This window comes from Boleophthalmus pectinirostris, unplaced genomic scaffold (assembly GCF_026225935.1).
Source record: "Boleophthalmus pectinirostris isolate CB_2022bp ecotype Guang Dong unplaced genomic scaffold, ASM2622593v1 HiC_scaffold_12, whole genome shotgun sequence".
Lineage (NCBI taxonomy): Eukaryota > Metazoa > Chordata > Actinopteri > Gobiiformes > Gobiidae > Boleophthalmus > Boleophthalmus pectinirostris.
The window spans coordinates 16,865,698-16,882,581 of record NW_026571018.1 but is presented as its reverse complement, the minus strand read 5'-3'; the positions used below and the strand labels follow the sequence as shown (position 1 = coordinate 16,882,581).

The 16,884-nt window shown below is 40.9% G+C and overlaps 3 protein-coding genes across 4 annotated transcripts; 1 reads left to right on the top strand and 2 right to left on the bottom strand.

The window, feature by feature from the left end:
- The first annotated feature begins 1,317 nt into the window (after positions 1-1,317).
- Positions 1,318-6,851, top strand: micu2 (mitochondrial calcium uptake 2). The gene is made up of 12 exons (XM_020934553.2): positions 1,318-1,590; positions 1,864-1,993; positions 3,693-3,724; positions 4,178-4,253; positions 4,354-4,401; positions 4,772-4,854; positions 5,364-5,426; positions 5,544-5,638; positions 5,782-5,953; positions 6,033-6,141; positions 6,216-6,373; positions 6,440-6,851. The coding sequence occupies exons 1-12, from the start codon at positions 1,387-1,389 to the stop codon at positions 6,536-6,538; spliced, it is 1,269 nt and encodes a 422-aa protein (XP_020790212.1). The 5' UTR covers positions 1,318-1,386; the 3' UTR covers positions 6,539-6,851.
- A 5-nt stretch (positions 6,852-6,856) lies between these two features.
- Positions 6,857-9,691, bottom strand: LOC110169050 (interferon regulatory factor 2-binding protein 1). The gene is made up of 2 exons (XM_020934552.2): positions 7,668-9,691; positions 6,857-7,583 (listed from the first exon to the last, which is right to left on the bottom strand). The coding sequence occupies exon 1, from the start codon at positions 9,442-9,444 to the stop codon at positions 7,681-7,683; it is 1,764 nt and encodes a 587-aa protein (XP_020790211.1). The 5' UTR covers positions 9,445-9,691; the 3' UTR covers positions 6,857-7,583; positions 7,668-7,680.
- Positions 9,692-10,255: 564 nt separating this feature from the next.
- On the bottom strand, positions 10,256-16,298 carry LOC110169006 (heterogeneous nuclear ribonucleoprotein L-like). Of its 2 annotated transcripts, XM_020934503.2 has the most exons (14): positions 16,181-16,298; positions 15,673-15,791; positions 15,186-15,423; positions 15,020-15,105; positions 14,526-14,622; positions 14,299-14,371; positions 12,125-12,160; positions 11,787-11,855; positions 11,467-11,717; positions 11,267-11,388; positions 10,975-11,176; positions 10,831-10,888; positions 10,639-10,734; positions 10,256-10,570 (listed from the first exon to the last, which is right to left on the bottom strand). In XM_020934503.2, exons 1-14 carry the CDS (start codon positions 16,262-16,264, stop codon positions 10,512-10,514), a joined length of 1,590 nt encoding a protein of 529 aa, XP_020790162.1. In that variant the 5' UTR covers positions 16,265-16,298; the 3' UTR covers positions 10,256-10,511. The 2 variants fall into 2 exon arrangements, with proteins under 2 accessions (XP_020790162.1, XP_020790163.1); XM_020934504.2 differs by lacking the exon at positions 12,125-12,160.
- Between the last annotated feature and the right edge of the window lie 586 nt (positions 16,299-16,884).

The window sequence follows — 16,884 nt, the reverse complement described above, 5'->3', positions numbered from 1 at the left end:
TTCCAGCTGAGAAAGTGGCAAACCTTTTCTGATTGTAATGTGTTTTATGTTTAGTTTTTCCAGGCGAATGATCAGTCTCATACTTGTTTACAGTCTTCCTCTCTTAAAACACCAAAAGTACTTTGTGGACGTGAGTGCAATGGATGCTGCAGTGTTGAAATTCACTGTCATGAAGAGTGTTCTGATTCTGCCTGCATTAATGCTGTCTTATTTCAAATCTAAATAAGCTATGTTTTAATCGAAATGTTTTCATTTATTGCATTCATTTTTAACATAAGTGCCATGTCATGCAGTCTGCAAAAGTCTGAGAGTTTGGAAGAGAAAGTTATAGGTTTCTTGACAGTGGAACTAATTTGAGTAAACCAATCAAAACATTTGTCACTGCAATACATGTTTTTACCATAAGAGCTTAAGTATTTTCATGTGGCTGTGATTGTTCCTACTCATTGCTCATGGCAGATATTTAGCCTGCACCACTGTGTGTGTTTGAACTGTTTGCTTCTCATCACTTTTTCTGAGACACACAGGGCAATTTCAACTATGTTATAATGAACATAGTTATAACCAACGTAAATAAGAAGAGTAAACCGTGACCGAAGAAAAAATATTGTGAAACCTTTGTTTCCTTCATTGATTATCTTACAGTGTGTATGTCTTTGTTACTTTACAACTTGCTGCTATGACATTAAATAAACCTCCAAACTTGCTAATGCAAACTTGATGTCAAGTTAATGGTGACACATTTATCTCTGACACTTTTATACACCAACCTGAAACTGAAAATGATCAGTGCAAATAAGACTGTAATAAGATGAAATGATGATTATAGCTTTAGTCCAAGCTTTAAGACCTCTGAGTTATAATTGGTAACTTCTAATTCATCTGAGACATAGACTGTATAAAGAATGTACAGTCTATGATCTGAGACTAAAGATTAAATTCTTAATGTAGCTTCTCTGGTACAAGTCCAGCACCTGTTTGTGTCCATGGGTATATGTTAGGGAGATTGCTTTCCCTGGAATATACCACAGTAGGGAAATAAACTTGCTTGCTATTATTTGCTATTATTTAATTATACAGATTTGTAAATTGGCATGGTGCTTGATGATAAGTTTAATATCATACTGTGAAAAATTCTTGGTAACATCGTTTCCATGGCGGAAAGTTACACAGTGCACCTTTAAATGTTTTTTTTTTTTTTTTATGTATTTATTTTAAAAAGCCTTAGTGTTTTCTTTCTTTTTTTTAATTTGTTTTATTTAGTTGTAGTTTACATTGAGACCTGACTGTGGCCGTGCGTGCAGGTCTGGTGCAGTTGTCCGTTACGGAAGTGTTGGGTTGGGCTGCTGCTGTTAGCACGTCTGGTCTGCTGTTAGCTCTTTAGAAATGGCCAGCTGGGGAAGGGTCGCCTCTCTTTTTAGGGGGCTTTTACGTTCTCCTCGGAGCATTAAAGCTTTAGGTCTCCGTCGTGTTGTCGGCCCTGGTGTGCTGGGGTCTTTGGTTGGAGCCGGAGTCGTTTGTTATTACCAATATTTCCAAAGCAGCCGGACGCTTCCCTGCAGCGTGTACGCTAAGGAGGAGGAACAAAAAGTAGGCTAAGTATCTTACTAAAGTTGGTTAAACACTTCAAAGCGAGTAACTACTTTTATGCATTGTTTGTTTACGTAAAACAATGGCTGTTTATTACTAAAGTGTTTTAAATTATGTTCTAGTTAGTAAGTCATAGATGAGTAAGCAGTAACCCCGCCCCATTGCAGCTGTCAGCCTGAGCAGACATAAACAAACATTGCCATTGTATGTTGCATGTTGTATGTTGTATGTTGGTATTCATCTCGTAATATTTTTATGCTGTTGCTGTTTCAGGATGCTCTCGGTTCAAATCTGTCGGCGAGGAGGCTCCGTTTTATCCAGTTTGCCTCTGTGGTGTATCAGGGCGAGCCTTACATGACACCTAGGGACTTCCTGTACTCTGTGATGCTGGAGAATGTGGACAGTAAGCAACAGTCACTATCAGCACTAATACAACAATACTACTTTATCAGCTGGGGAAGAGTGAGCAGGTTTTCAACATTCAGAACTGGGACACACTAGGTTGGGATGGTTGGCCAGACGTCGCTATTTACCCAGGATAGTCCCAGTTTTGAGACCTGTGTCCCCTGTCCTAGTGGATTTATACAAAACCACTGATTTGTCCCAGTTTTATACAAGAAATGTCCCTGGTGTGCCTATTTTTGACCAATTTGATACTTGCCAACAGTAAAGAGAGGCATAAATTGTCTAGTTTTTTTTGTTTTAGGTTTTTGTTTAGGTAAAATTACAGAAAACAAAAAGAAAATATGACTATACTGCCTCACATGCTATCTTGAATAATTCGTGAACAGTTTTCTTTAATTGCGCACTCAACCACAACCAACTCGGGGTATCCCAGTTTTGGATTTTGAAAATGTGGTAACACTAGTATAAATAAAATTGTGAAAAGAGTGCGTAACATTGTCCATTCTCGACGCACTTGTGGATCAGTCATAACTTGAGGTACTTCTGTAAGTGCATTTTTGCTTTATGGTAATTTTCAAGCATGGTTTTCTGTATTTTAGCTAAACAAATTACAATATATTCCCCTCTTTACTGTTGGTGGGTTTCACATTGGTCAAAATAAGGACACCTGGGACATTTCTTGTATAAAACTGGGACAAATCAATGAAATGTGACCTGTGATTATAAAAACAACATTGGAACCACATACTTTGAACTATAGCCTACTTGACCATTCATAATCAGTGATGGCGAATTTAAGGTACAACAACTTTTTAGTGAGAAGTTGTTGCTTTTCCTGGAATGTTCCTCACTATGGCATTAATTTAATTTAATCAGTTACAGATGTTTTTATAGCTGAGAATGAGAAAGATGCCTAAACACATGCATTCTTATGTTGAGTGGGGTCACCGCTACAAAGATCTGATCTGTAACTTGCGCCTAATGGCGTCACCTGCTTGTTTCCGTAGAGATGGATATGTTTAATGTCCTAGTGTGGAACAACTCCATGGAAACAATAGATGACTGACCCTTTGCCAGAAAAGTTACATAGTGCAGCTTTAAATGTGGGGTTACATTTTAGTAGGCCCACTATTAAAGGTGCACTACATGGGCTAATATTTCTAACTTTTTATATCCATGGAGACATTATTGCTTTGCCTGGAATGTTCCACCGTGGCATTAAACTCTTATATCTCCATGGAGACAAGCAAGATGCTCTACCAGGGCAAGATACACGTCAGATGTGTGGAGAGGCGATCCTGCTTAAAGTAAGAATGATTTTGGGGCCATAAAAAAGGGAATTTAATTGAATATATTTGCGAGATAAATAAGTTCAACGCCATACTGTGGAACATTCTTGGAAAAGCCATAACATCTTCCTGGAGACAAACAGGTGGCATATGCTCCATCAGAAAGGTTGCACAGTGCACCTTTAAGTTATGGGTTATAAATCGACAACCATTTTAATGTTAAAGTAGACATGTAGCATCACATTATTCTGGTGGAGACTCATAATATTGGCTACTTAATAAGATGTCAGCTAATGTGAAGTTTGTCATAAGAACCATCCTTCCTGCGATATGGAAAGGAAAAACAAAAATAACCTCCTATAAACTATTGTCATTCACCAGTGGCTTCTGTGTGTTTTGCTTTTACAGGAAAGCTGCAGAAGAGGATTTTAACAGAACAGGTATGGATTCAAATATATTTATGTCATTACTCATTAGCCTAACCATTACAATTAAAGTGTCCATATTATACTATTTACAAACATCTAGAGTTGTGTTTTGTTGAACACACAAATATTTAGGTTATTTTCTTAAACAGAAAACACTCTGTTCCACCTTGTGATTTCATGTGGTAGTACTGGAAATGCTACAGTGTGTTTTTAAACACTATACTCTTTTACTAGAATAATTTGGATAATTTCAGCCTTGGAGTTTGCAATCTCTACTGAACAAGAGGTACAAGGTAGCTGTTACTTTGAAAACTACCTCTTCATGACATCACACAGTGGAACAGAGCATTTTGAGCTTTGGAGTTGTACATAGACTAAAAATAAAGGGTTACTCATGTGTGAATGAAACAAAATACAACTCCAAATGTGTTTTAGATGAGGTAACAACATTATTGTGTCCTGTAGGAGGTACAAAAAATGTTGACAGCAGCCTCCAAAGCCAGAGCAGGGGATTCTCTGTTTCGGAGCCTGGGGGACAATGGTAAGTTAAGTTCTAGTGTCTTTATTTTATTAGATTTTTTTTTACTGTGTTTTACTGTGGTCATCTATATAAGCTCTGAGCTAAATCTGTGTGTTTTCAGGTCTGATATCCTACACAGAGTATCTCTTTCTATTGACAATCCTCACAAGTACGTTTCTTTTTTTACTAAATCAATATACTTGTTTTATTTTGCTGCACTGAATTAAGGTGAAAGGGACATAAACATCACCTCTTTAAGTAGCACATAAACTAAACTTGCCACTCTATTACTCAACAAGATTTTTAAGGATTGTACAGAAGGTTTGTTTATTTCTCATTCTAAGATTGATTTTACGTCTAAAGAATTAGGCAAAATTTGAATTTTTACATCAATTAGTTTACTCAAAATGTAAATACGATATCCACAATCCCCTGTTTTTTATCTAATATGTCAAGAGACTGAACCCTGGCTCAAAATTTTTTTTTCAGATTTATATGTCCCAAATAAACGTAAATTCTATAATCTATGCTGTTTTTAGAGCCACGCACCGGATTTCACATTGCTTTCAAAATGCTGGATGTGGACGGCAATGAACACGTGGACAAAAAGGAATTCTTAAAGGTGAGAAATGAAACCTTACATCTGATAACAGAGCATAAATAGTAAAAATGTCCTTAATTTCCAATTGTTGCTATTCTTAACGCTGCCTAAGTCCAGATGCTACATTGTAGTATCTTGACTGTTGTGACTTCAGTCCCAGTGAAAGGTGAGGGACATGTGCCTGTTACGTGTTTGCATTAGTTTGTCTCTCCTCTTCACATTTGAGCCCTTGCTTCAGCCAGACTCCCATGTCAAGAGGAAACCTGTTTAAATAGATCAGGTTGAGGCTAGTTTTATTTCTTTATGACGCATGTTGGTACCTGCCTTGTTGCTACAGGTTTTGACTTGGTTCAACAAAACGCGTTCAGTGATCAAAACAAGTACAGATGCATGGTTGCCATTATTAAATATTTTGCTTAATTTCATTGATTTAAGTCTGGTATTCTAAGTTTTCTATGCTATTGAATAAATCTAATTCATAAACAATTTAATTTTGATAATTTTTGCCCATTTTCTTTTTGTTACTAAAGCTCAAGAAAATAATTGCAAAAAGCAGAAAAGTGCCACGGCCAGTGGCCAAGGAAAATGTTGAGGTGGGTACATTCATCCTTGTCATAAAAACAGATTTGTCACTCCATTAACATTTGGAAAATGCTTATATTAATATTATATTCAGACATTCCTTTAGTCTATTTGTGTCCTCTCACCAGAGCCCAGCAGAGGAAGTGGTTGTGAACACCACGCTTCAGGTGCATTTCTTTGGTCAGAAAGGACAAAACAAGTTGCAGTATCAGGACTTCCACAGGTAATGTATAGTAACAAAATGTAAATGTAACCAGTTTCCAATTGAATCTGCCAGAGACAACTGAACCAAACAGTATAATATTATTGCTTACTTAAACATTATTGGCATTTGGGAGTATGTTCTTGAATCTTTGGTATCTACAGGTTCATGGAGAACCTCCAGGCTGAAGTCCAGGAGATGGAGTTCCTGCAGTTCTCCAAAGGAATGGACACTATGAGACGAGAGGACTTTGCTGAGTGGCTGTTGCACTACACCAATGAGGAAGACAATGAGGTTTACTGGCAGAACATGAGGAAGAAGATCCCTGCTGGACAAGTAACCCACTTCTTAGCTTCTGTTCACAGTTCTGTAAACTATTTTGTGACTAAAGAATACATTTGCGTTGTCTTTTTAGAGTATCACTTTTGAAGAGTTCAGAGCCTTCTGTCTTTTCACAAATAATCTGGAGGATTTTGCCGTTTCTATGAAAATGGTCACAGAAGCAAATCGTCCAGTTGGGATGGGTAAGATGGTTATTTGAATGATATAGCCACATGTGTAATGTTGTTAAGGTAGTTTTCTAACATGTTAAATGCAGCTCAGTTCAAGCGGGCAGTCCGAATCGCCACAGGACATGATCTGTCCGATAATGTCCTGGACACTGTGTTCAAACTCTTCGACATGGATGGAGACAACTGCTTGAGCCATAAAGAGTTTATTAATGTGATGACGGACAGAGTGCTGCGTGGTCTCAAGGTAAACTGCTCAGAGAACATTTTGACTTTAATATTTTGATCAAACCTCTATCTTTGAATCACATAGGTTCAGCCTCAGACTGGCATCTCTGGCTACTGGAAGTGTGTGAAACGAGAGACACTGAAGGGCGCTAAGGAGGCTCTTACCGACAGGTGCCCCATTTAGAACCAGTGTGATGATGATTATGAAGATACACCAATCACTGCCTGTACAGTGGAACACAAGACATGAATGTTTGAAATGTGAGCACTAGTTAAGAACCACTTTATCCTAATAGTGTTTACACTAATGCTGTGGCAATCGATTACTGGGTTTGATATTAAATAAGGACTAAATCCAGCTTTTTTACTACTTTAAATTGGAATAGTGAATTGTGATTTCGAATGATCTGTGGTCTGTACAAATGTAAGAAATGTCATATGAATTCACTGCCTGTATCATGCTTTTTAAAAATAAAATAACTCCCAACAAAATAAAACCAGCTATACCTATTTATCTTTTATTATAGAGCTGACCAAGTACGATCACGAGTGTGGGTTAACCATTTGAAGTTACCATACATATAATTCAAAAAGTAAATAAAGACAAAGCAAGCTTACATCTGTGATGAACAAATTAGTGACAAATGCCAAGGTTGACAGTAAATACAAGATACACAGCTACAATACAGAAATTACATTGAGCATGAAGCCATCTTTGGTCTTCTCGAAACTATAAACAAATGCATATAAATTTGTATTGTATCAAAAATAGAAATTACAGAGCCATATTGAAAGTAAATTCACATTTTTGATATATAATAAAAGACAGACAATGGGGGTATAGCTCACACGTTGATGTTTAAGGACCTCATGGTTTTGCCACATTTTGGACATTCATCTTCTTACTTTTAGAGAAGTGTATTGTGTCAGGCCGTTTATCAGTGTCATCTGTCAGTATAGGACAATATGCAAAAGTATATGTTAACACAAAAAGATTGTCATTCATAAAAGAAGCATGTGCTTTTGTTCCTGGGTGTTTGAAATGACCAGCCTCTGCAACTCCTGATGGAGGTTTAGACGGAAACATTCAGGGGCACTGCACCAGGTGAGCGCCGCCCTCGAGTGAGTGGGCCGTAGATTCTGTTCTCCTGGATATAAAGGCCCACAGCACCGCAGCCACAGCGCACCTCTGCTTGACGATATGGGAAGTGCTTTCAGTTTACGCTCCGCTGTAAAACAGGCATTTTTAGGCAATGTGCAAATAGCCAACCATTAACAAACATTGTAGCAGTGTAAATATACATGGCTCTTACCAGTGACCACACGTCAAGGGTCACTCTCCTTTTTAACCGTCACATCTGCGTCAGCTGCCAGGATGGTGGAGATCTCTCCTTGCATGAATGCCCAGGGCACGTTGGAGCCCACTAGGGGACAGCGCTCTCCGCTGGGGCAGTACACTTCGTTGCCCTGGCCTTGGCTCCGGATGAATCCGCGTGTGCATGGGAAACAGAACTTATGGTGTGGCACAGAGGGACACTGGACAAAGTGTGTGTCCTCCAGGCGCTCTCGACACAGAGTGCAGCAGAGCAGAGCGGGCTGGGCTCCACTGCTCGACTCGCCCGCTGTAGTGTTACTGGAAGCTCCAGAGGCGGAGCCTTGGCCCATAGCGGCCTGGGACACAGACGTGGAGGCTGTGGAAGGGCTGCTGCTGGGGGGGCGACCCACTGAGGAGGTGTGCCCAGCAGACATGTTGGGACTGTCCCGGGCGAGCTGGCTGGAGCTCAGGCTGTCTGCTACTCCCATGAGTGCTGAGATGGGTGAAGGCTGGCTGTGAAGGCGAGGGGGACCGTCAGGAGGATGGGTATCCATGCCAGGGTATCCTCCCCTGGGCCAGGCCTCTCTGCCCAAGTGCTCTGGGCGCCCTTCACTCTCACCATTCTCTGAGCCCGGAGAGGCCTTGCGACGCCGACTAGCACTTTTAGATGACACAGGGCGTCCGGTGGCGGCCATGGAAAGAACTGGGTCTGGCTGAGGCAAAACTTCAGGAATAGGGGGCTCTTTGAAGAGACGCACACCATCGTTCAGGAGCTCAGATAAGCCGCGCCAATCCCCACTGTTGTGTCTCTTTTCATATTCCACATAACGCAGCCCAGAGTTCACTGCTTTCCCAGCATCCTTTGCTGAATCCCGAAACATCTGCCTTACCAGGTCTGGCACTCCAGAAAAGACCATCCCAGAGCCACAGGGGTACTCCACAAACACTTTGAGCTCAAACTCTGGAGTGGATGTGGAATCAAAGCCCAGGACTTTGCCCATTAGGTTGTGATCTTTCCTAAAGCGCACAGTGAACGGGACACAGCTGTTGAGTGCTACAAGTACATCCCGCACTGCTTTAGGACGATTCGGCCAACCTTCCACACGATTTCGTGCAATCTCATTGAGTTCAGCCATAACTTCATTATTTCTCCACACGGCTGGATCTATACCCATAGCAGAGGTGCTAGCCCCGACCCCCAGGGGCACAGGCTGCCTTCTGGCACCATCACCCATTATAGGACCCGCAGATACAGCTATGGGAGCACTCCCTGCTCTAGAACCTGATAAGGGGGCTAATAGGCCATGAGGAGCAGCGACCAGGCCCTGGGCTATGAGAGCATGAGCAGGTAGAGCCCCGTGGAGACTCGGCATTGTCCCAACAATGGCCCGCCGAGTATTTGGGCTCTGGCGGCTTCCCTCTGACAAAGCCACATCTTCTGCTCTATGGAGGCCGTTGGGGAGACGTGAAGATGTCCCGTAGTCCCCCCTCCCCCTGTCTGTGCGCTCCCCGTGCTGCCTACCCGCTTCAATGGGTCCAGAGGAGCTGGGTTTGCTCTGTTGTGGACCGGGAGACCTGCCGTCTAAAACACCATGTGAGCTTTTTAACTGGCGCGCGGTCTCAATCAGCAGCTCTATCCTGTCCGCGCCGTCGTAGTTGACACAGCCCCGGCACACAGCCTCGCTAAACTCCCACAGCATGGCCCATGGCATCTTGGGCAGGTCGCAGAGGTAGCACCACTGCCGTCTAGAGGAAGACTGCGAGGCGGAGGACATGTTGTTTACAGGGCCGCGACCAAACTTTCTTCGGAGGCCTTCGCGCTAGAGTCTACTTTTACCAACAATTCTTCGGTACGTAGCCACTACTTACCACATTCTGTAATGTTTATGGTAAGAAACTGGGCAAAATGAAGTAGAATACACGCGTGTTGACAACAGCATTGGAAAGTTAACGATGTCTTCTTTTTTGGTTTGTTCGTGTCGGTCTGTGTAGAAGGAAGTAAAATGTTAAAAGACACCGGAAACACCTACGCCACTCGGGTCACGCAGCATTGTGGGATTTGTAGTTTAAAAAAAAAACATGATGAACGTAACATTAGAAACATATATGTAGATGACAGATGATCGTATATAGATCCTCTTTCCACTCATTGATCAAACCACAAATGCCAAATCATGGCTAGCGATTTAAAGCAAATAAATAATACTTCATTATTTATTTGAGCATGCGTCTGGTTCATGGTCTGGCTGTAAGTGCGCCCTCTCATGATTGGTTGAAGCTCCAGACCTACGGATAAACGTTTAATAACTAAATTTCAAGAAGTGGTTTATGTATGTATGAATGCATATATGTATGTATATGTGTGTGTATATCTATCTTATCTCTATCTCTATATAGTCAGTTTAAATCCATTTGGCTAGCTATAACCTTAATCTAATACAACACTTAACCAGTCTTTTCTTTTCATAAAGCAATCTTTTTTTAAATTTATGGCGATTTAGATTTTTATTGAGAGGAAAAAAAACATTAACTAAACCAGCAGTATTAATCAAGACAATTTGTATATAGCATTAATATCCATGAAACTATAAGGGTACTGTCCACTTTATTTAAAAATACAAGACTTGGGTGCACATTACATGTTAATTTACATAACAATGCAATACTTCGCTGAACAATTGTAAAAACTCAAATTGTACATGAATGATATAAAACTTGTGGAAACACATTAAAGCAGTTATTCCTAAACTTTGTAGATAGATTGCCATGTGGGAAGCAACAGTCCAACACTCAACACAAAAATCAAATACAGTATTATAGTTAGGAGTCTGGAGACGATTCTTTAGTTGGCATGATGTGTGGTAGAGAAGCAGAGCTTCAGTGTATAGGGATAAGGTCCACCTGAATCAAATTTAAAAGTAAGACAAATGCATTTGAATAAATTATAATTTTGGTTTAGGGTGGCTTACTTGAATTTTTCATGAGATAATGGTTCAGCAAAGCAAGGGCTTCCATGGCATCATTGATTGATTCCCACTCAAGCAAACCAGATGAACTCCGCTCACCTATTTGGGTAAAATGGAAAAGGTACTTTCAATTGGCACAATTTTTGAAATATAAAGAATGTCCCATTTTAGAACATGAACTTTTACAAAACTTACTTTTACCAGAAAACACTTTCACACTTGAGGGACTTTTGACCCCTAGCTCTTCACAGACCTGTCAGAAACAAAATGTGCGATACCGACAGATAAGAAATGGGTATATTTTTAAAAATGTGTTTTTTGGTGATTATTTAAATTTACCTGTGTGAAGAACTCCTCAGTAATATCTGGTGCTGCGTTAAAAAAGTGCAGGACATTGCTGGGGTGCTGGATGCGGTTTTTCGCTGCCTGCTCTGGAGATGTGAAGCGATTGTTGCGTGAGCCATGGAAATCTTTGAAGCTGCTGGTGTTGTCATCCAACTGATAGCACTGGCCTGGCACAATTGCCTGCTGCTTTGAGACACTATAATGTCAACATACAAAAATACATTCAGTTAGATTTCAATTTGCACAGTCTGTGTGTGTAGACCCTAACATGTTTTGCAGTTTGTACCAAACATTGAGCTTCTGTCCAAAAAGAAAGGTGTTGTTGAGATGAGTGATGGCTCTGTCCACTGCATAACAGTCTCCCATCTCCACCATTGCAGCTCCAGGCTTACTCTTCATGAACTTGACCTTCAACAGAAAATCAAAAGGAAACATTTGAGTTGGGGTAGAGCGCAGGCTCAATCTCACGTGTTCAATCTGACTCACCCTTTCTACGTTGCCATAGAGACAGAATATGTTAAAAACTTTGTCTGCATTGATTTTAGTTGATTCAAGGCCATAAACCATGAGAACTGGTGATTCAGCATGGGGTCCATACTCAGGGGGCGGGGGTCCATACCCTGGACCATAGCGCTGACTTCCACGGCCCCGGCTCCCCATGCCCGCACCCATACGGTGAGGAGGGGGAGGCCCATAGCTATCATCACCATAGCCATGATAACCACTTTGAGGACCTCCTAAAAGCAAAATATAATGTATAATTCACACATGCACATACTCTACGTTAACTAAGGAGGAAGCTTTACCATAATCTGGAGGATGATCTCCCAGGAGAGCTGGCTGTCTCTGGCGTTTGTTAGGGTTGGCGTTAGGATCTAAAACCACAAAGACATTGCCAATCAAACTGTATTTCTGTTTCCATTCCTATCAGTCAAGATAAAGAGGGTCCTAAAAACATTCACATGAAATAAGTGAAAAAAAACAAACAAAAAAAACATGTTTTTGATTGGCATGCAACAGGGGCTAATATGAAATTGGATTTAGTCTGCCTTCTTCCAGTTACATAATGGAGATTTATATACCAGAAGTCAACCTTTTCATACAAAATCTTATTTATGTACCATCTTTGTATTTCCACACACACCTTGTGAATTGTTCCAATTGCCTTCACCATCAGCATCTGTGCAGGACGGTACACATACACATGTCAAAACCAAAACAGACAAACTGTCCTATATTGAACTACACACAATGCTTTGCATTATAAGCAGATAGGTCACTACCAGGCAGAGGTTTTATTTAAATAAAACCAGTTAAATTCATCAGTTTTTTTTTCATTGGAGCATATTTATTATACTGTTAAAACATTTGAAAAACTACCCTACGCCGGAGTTCCAAAAAAGATTACATGACAATAAGTGACAACCCAATCATTCAGAATGCGTTTGGATGTGGCTGTGCAGTTTTGTGTCATGTCTCAGAAATACTTACAGCACCACACATGAAGCACAGGACACAGTGGGCAGGCAGGGGGCAGTCTTCTGCAAGGATGCCTCCAGCCAACCTTTTCACTGGATCTTCAACTCATTCTCTTGCTTCAAATTTGTCGTCTTTTCTTGCTTTCTCACCACCAGATAGCATAGTCTGACCACAAGTTCATACTTGCTTTTCACTTTCTTCTTGGGGTTTTCAAAGTTTCCATCTTACCATGCTCTGACCACTTAGCAGGACATTTGCACCGTTTAGAGAGCGGGCTGTCTGTCCACAGAAACACTGAGCCAAACCTGCATCACACGGGAGGTGTTAAGGCATCACTATGGGCCAGTGCAAAAAGGGAAAATGAAACAAGAACAACACAAGAAAAGCACAGAGGAGGGAGGTGGAGAAAGGGGACAGGAAATACAGAATAGAAGAGAGTCCATAAGAGGGAGCTTTGGGAAACATATCTGATCTGTTTGAGTCTGTGCTGTATGCTTGGCTCGTGTCTCTTCATAGGCCCCCCTGTGGATGTTTCTTCTTTGTGTAACACTGGCCTCTCATGGACGTAGTGCTTACATTTTAGTGCAAAGTGAAAAAGGAGTCTAGTGCAGAGGAGTAAGACATCTGGAATATCTGCGTGTGGATGTGCAGTAGAGCTCAGCTCTATGCATGTAGTTTCTCATGTTGTGTTCGGCACTGGAGGCAGGAGGAGAGCTGTATTGAGAGCGTATGTGTCCACGTCTGTTGCCTGGACAACAGTGTGTTTGAAATGTCCTTTGTTGCTTCCTGTGGCTGTGTTAAGGCAGTCACTTCCCAAAGGCTAGGAGGCATGGTCACAAAGACCACACACCTGACTCCCGCCCATCATCAGTGTGTTGTGATTCCTCAGAGGTGGTGGAAGGTGGCTTTAGCTTAGAGTTTGCTCTGTGTTGTATATGAAAGTATTTGTCTCTGAAATGACAGCTACTGTCCGTCAGGAAATGACTTTCCTTGCCACATGCTGGAGTGATGATGCACTTGAATACCCAGGTACTGAGTTGAGGATGTGTTCCAGTGTCTGCTGCCCCACTGTGTCCGATGTTTTGACGAGGTTTGGGTTTGTTGTAGCTGTAGGTGCAGTGATGCTGTAGAACGCGGTAGAAGGCAGTGTGTCTTTGACAGCATGTGTCTGCCTGCAGGTTGAGGTAAGCCTGTATAGGTTTTGCAAAGTGAGGACAAAAGGAGTACCAGTGGTATCTAAGCCAGCCAAGTTTAACAGACTGAATTGTAAAAGAATCTTTGGAATAAAACTGTTAGACAAATCAAGTCATTCATTACAGAACTGTCCTATACCAATTTCACGTAAAAAAAAAAAAAAAAAAGCTACAGTACATGATGATGTAGACAGACTTAGCCATTGACTGGCCAAACCTGGCTGTGTGTTTTGTGCCATCCGACTCTCCTAAAGAGGGTGCAAATTCTAATCGTCTAAATCTCCACCATGTTTGAAAGAAAGCCAAAAGTGCTTTAGTTTACAGTGACTGTGGCTCGGCCGTGACATGCTCTATCAGGAAGGTGAATCTACGTGTAACGGTGGTGCATTCAAAAGGTTCTTACATGCATTAGTTTGATACTTGGCTGCAAATAACTTAGGGTGGCTCCTCCTGCCCTTACTTTAAGCATGAAGACTGTGATAATAGGAATATTGCCTCTGACATCAAACAGCAGCTACAAGAGCAGTGTAATTAATTAATGCGATCAAAGGCAATATCCCCAGGAACGGTGAGCCCTATAACCCGTACAGTGTCATGAGAGAAGAGGAGAAGAAAAAGGGGGCTCTACTGGGAAGCTGCGTGTTACCTTGGCCGCTCAGATTGGGGTTGGTATAGTCCCAAGTGTCCTGGTCATTCTTGAAGACATTGAGGCGTGTTGGCTGTGGACAGTTTTCATGATTAGGACAGTGACAGGTAGAATATTACTATTAATAATAATAATACATTTTATTCATATAGTGCTTTTTCTTAAACACTCAAAGACACAATGAATACAATTAGAGAACAAATAAAAAACAATGATCTTCTGAATACCTTAGCATACTCGATCTTCAGAGTACAACATCCAGAATAGATATCAGCTCCATTGAGAGATGCTTTAGCCCTCTGAGCACTTTGGACAGAGTCAAATGTGGAACTTTATGTTAAGGAGGTAATTTAAAAGGTGCACTGTGTGAGGGTCCGCCACCTGCTTGTCTCTATGGAAATACCTTGATTCTTTCACAGTATGGAAATAAACTTGGTAATCACAATGGAGGCAGGTCAATGGTCAAATCTATGGAGAAGCCAAGCCTGCACATGGTAATAATTCATATTTTTAAAGGTATTCTGCAGTTATAAAACACCTGTAAGTTGAATAAATGCAGGAGAGATACATTTAATGCCCTACTGTTCGACATTCATCTTTTGGGGGACATGCAAGTAGTGGACCTTCCACTTTAAAAGTTACACAGTGCATCTTTAATAAGTTAATAAAGGAAAAAACACTTCTATAATTTGAGTGGCCAAAAAACAAATGAGAAGGATATTCAACCATGGACTGAACACCATTCTTCCTAAAGATGACAATCCTTTGGACAGGACCACAGTTGTTGCATATTGTGTACAGCACATCCTGCAAAAGGCAACATCTGAACACTGTCAACAAGAGGGCACTTGTGTTTCCACAATAATACAAAATAGAGAGTCTTGTACCGTGGTGATTGGATAGATGGGGTTTATGATGGTGAGCAGCAGCACATTGTTAACACTCCGGGTATCATCAGAATCGCCTGGACGGGAGATCTTTTGGCTGGTAGAGTAGTTGATGAACGCGGGGTGACCAGCTATATACACCTGGTTCTCTGCAGCATATGTGACTGCGTTACAGGAGCCATTCATGTCCTCGAATTCCACCAACGCCTGTCGCTTCTTGGGCATCATGACAGCAAAACTAGGAAGGGGGGAAAAAAAAAGTGTAATCCCCCAGTTTTCCAGGTACGGTACATTCAGTCAACCAGGCAAAGAATTTGTCCAGTTCACTGACTAAAATTTTCTTCTGCTATAAAGAAAGGATTATTATAACAATGTATCTGTGCTCATAGGCTGTATATTTGAAGGGCATTCATAGGTTTCAGCTTCCCGTTTCTCTCTCAAAAGATATATAATAATATTTTGCCAAAGTCTCTTGCTGTAGCGTTACCTGATAGTGCCAAACTCCTGCAGGGCTTCCATCAGGTCCGCCTCCATCACTCCGTCCACGAGGCCCCTGATGTGCACCACCGGGGAGGGCAGGGGTTTGTGCGGGTCATCGTAGCCCTCCTGAAGACGGTACAAAACAGTATCGATTTTGTTAGCAATGGAAAAGTAATATGAGTTAAGCACGCATTTTTTTAATTTTTTTTTTACTATGACTTGCCCATCGAAAACACACATGCACAAAATAAATAAAATGAAATGAAATAAACTTTCTTGGAGAAGAGAATCCGTGCATACACAAGTAAACAATTGATTTTGTAATATTTAGAGTAAGTAATAATGCGAAGTCAACAGCAGTAGCTCCAACAATGCTGTTAGCTATAGCCTAATTGCTAATGTTAAGACACTTGATTTCCACGACAACTTTAAACATGCATCTGGTCCAAGGCTCGTTCTTACAACAACAATAGACACGAATACGTTTTAATGCATGAACGCAATGCAGATCTCACCGTTGTCATCCCTCCTTCGTCGGTTTTCTGTCTTTTCGTTGCCCTGCCTCCTTCCCCGTAGAGTCGGCCTGCAGCGGCAGCCATGTTGTCCTGTGCTCCGCTCTGCTCCGGTGCTGCGTTCATGGCACTCTGGTCATTTTCACACCGCACCTACATTTTATAAGACTGTCAGCTGACACGACAACTAGATGATTTTCAATGAAAGCAATTGAAAGACACATTCTACTTTTACTTTAAACAAATATTGAAAGTGATTATTTGATTTGGAGTGCAAGCTTTTCCATTTTAATCAAGTTTCAGCAATGTGACTGCTGCCACTTATTTAATAGTACCATAAAACATATGATCATAAATGTGAATGTTGCAATTAGTGTAATATTGAGCGTATTGAGGCCAATTTGGGCACGTTTCTAAACATAAATGTTAAGCTAGATCTGCTCTAATTTGTCCAAATGGTTGCCTTCTACAGAATGTACATAACAAAATCAAAATCCAGAACAGAAACCACTGTGTTTCATTATGGCTGATTAATAGTTAATTAATATTAGGGCCTGTAGGAGATAATATGGATAGATAGATAGATAGATCAAATATAGATTAAAAGTATAATAGCCTGCATATAGTCTACTTTACTTTTTTAATGTACACACTTTTTGAATATTCATAAAACTCATTATTACTTTTGTTCATGTTTATGAGTCGCC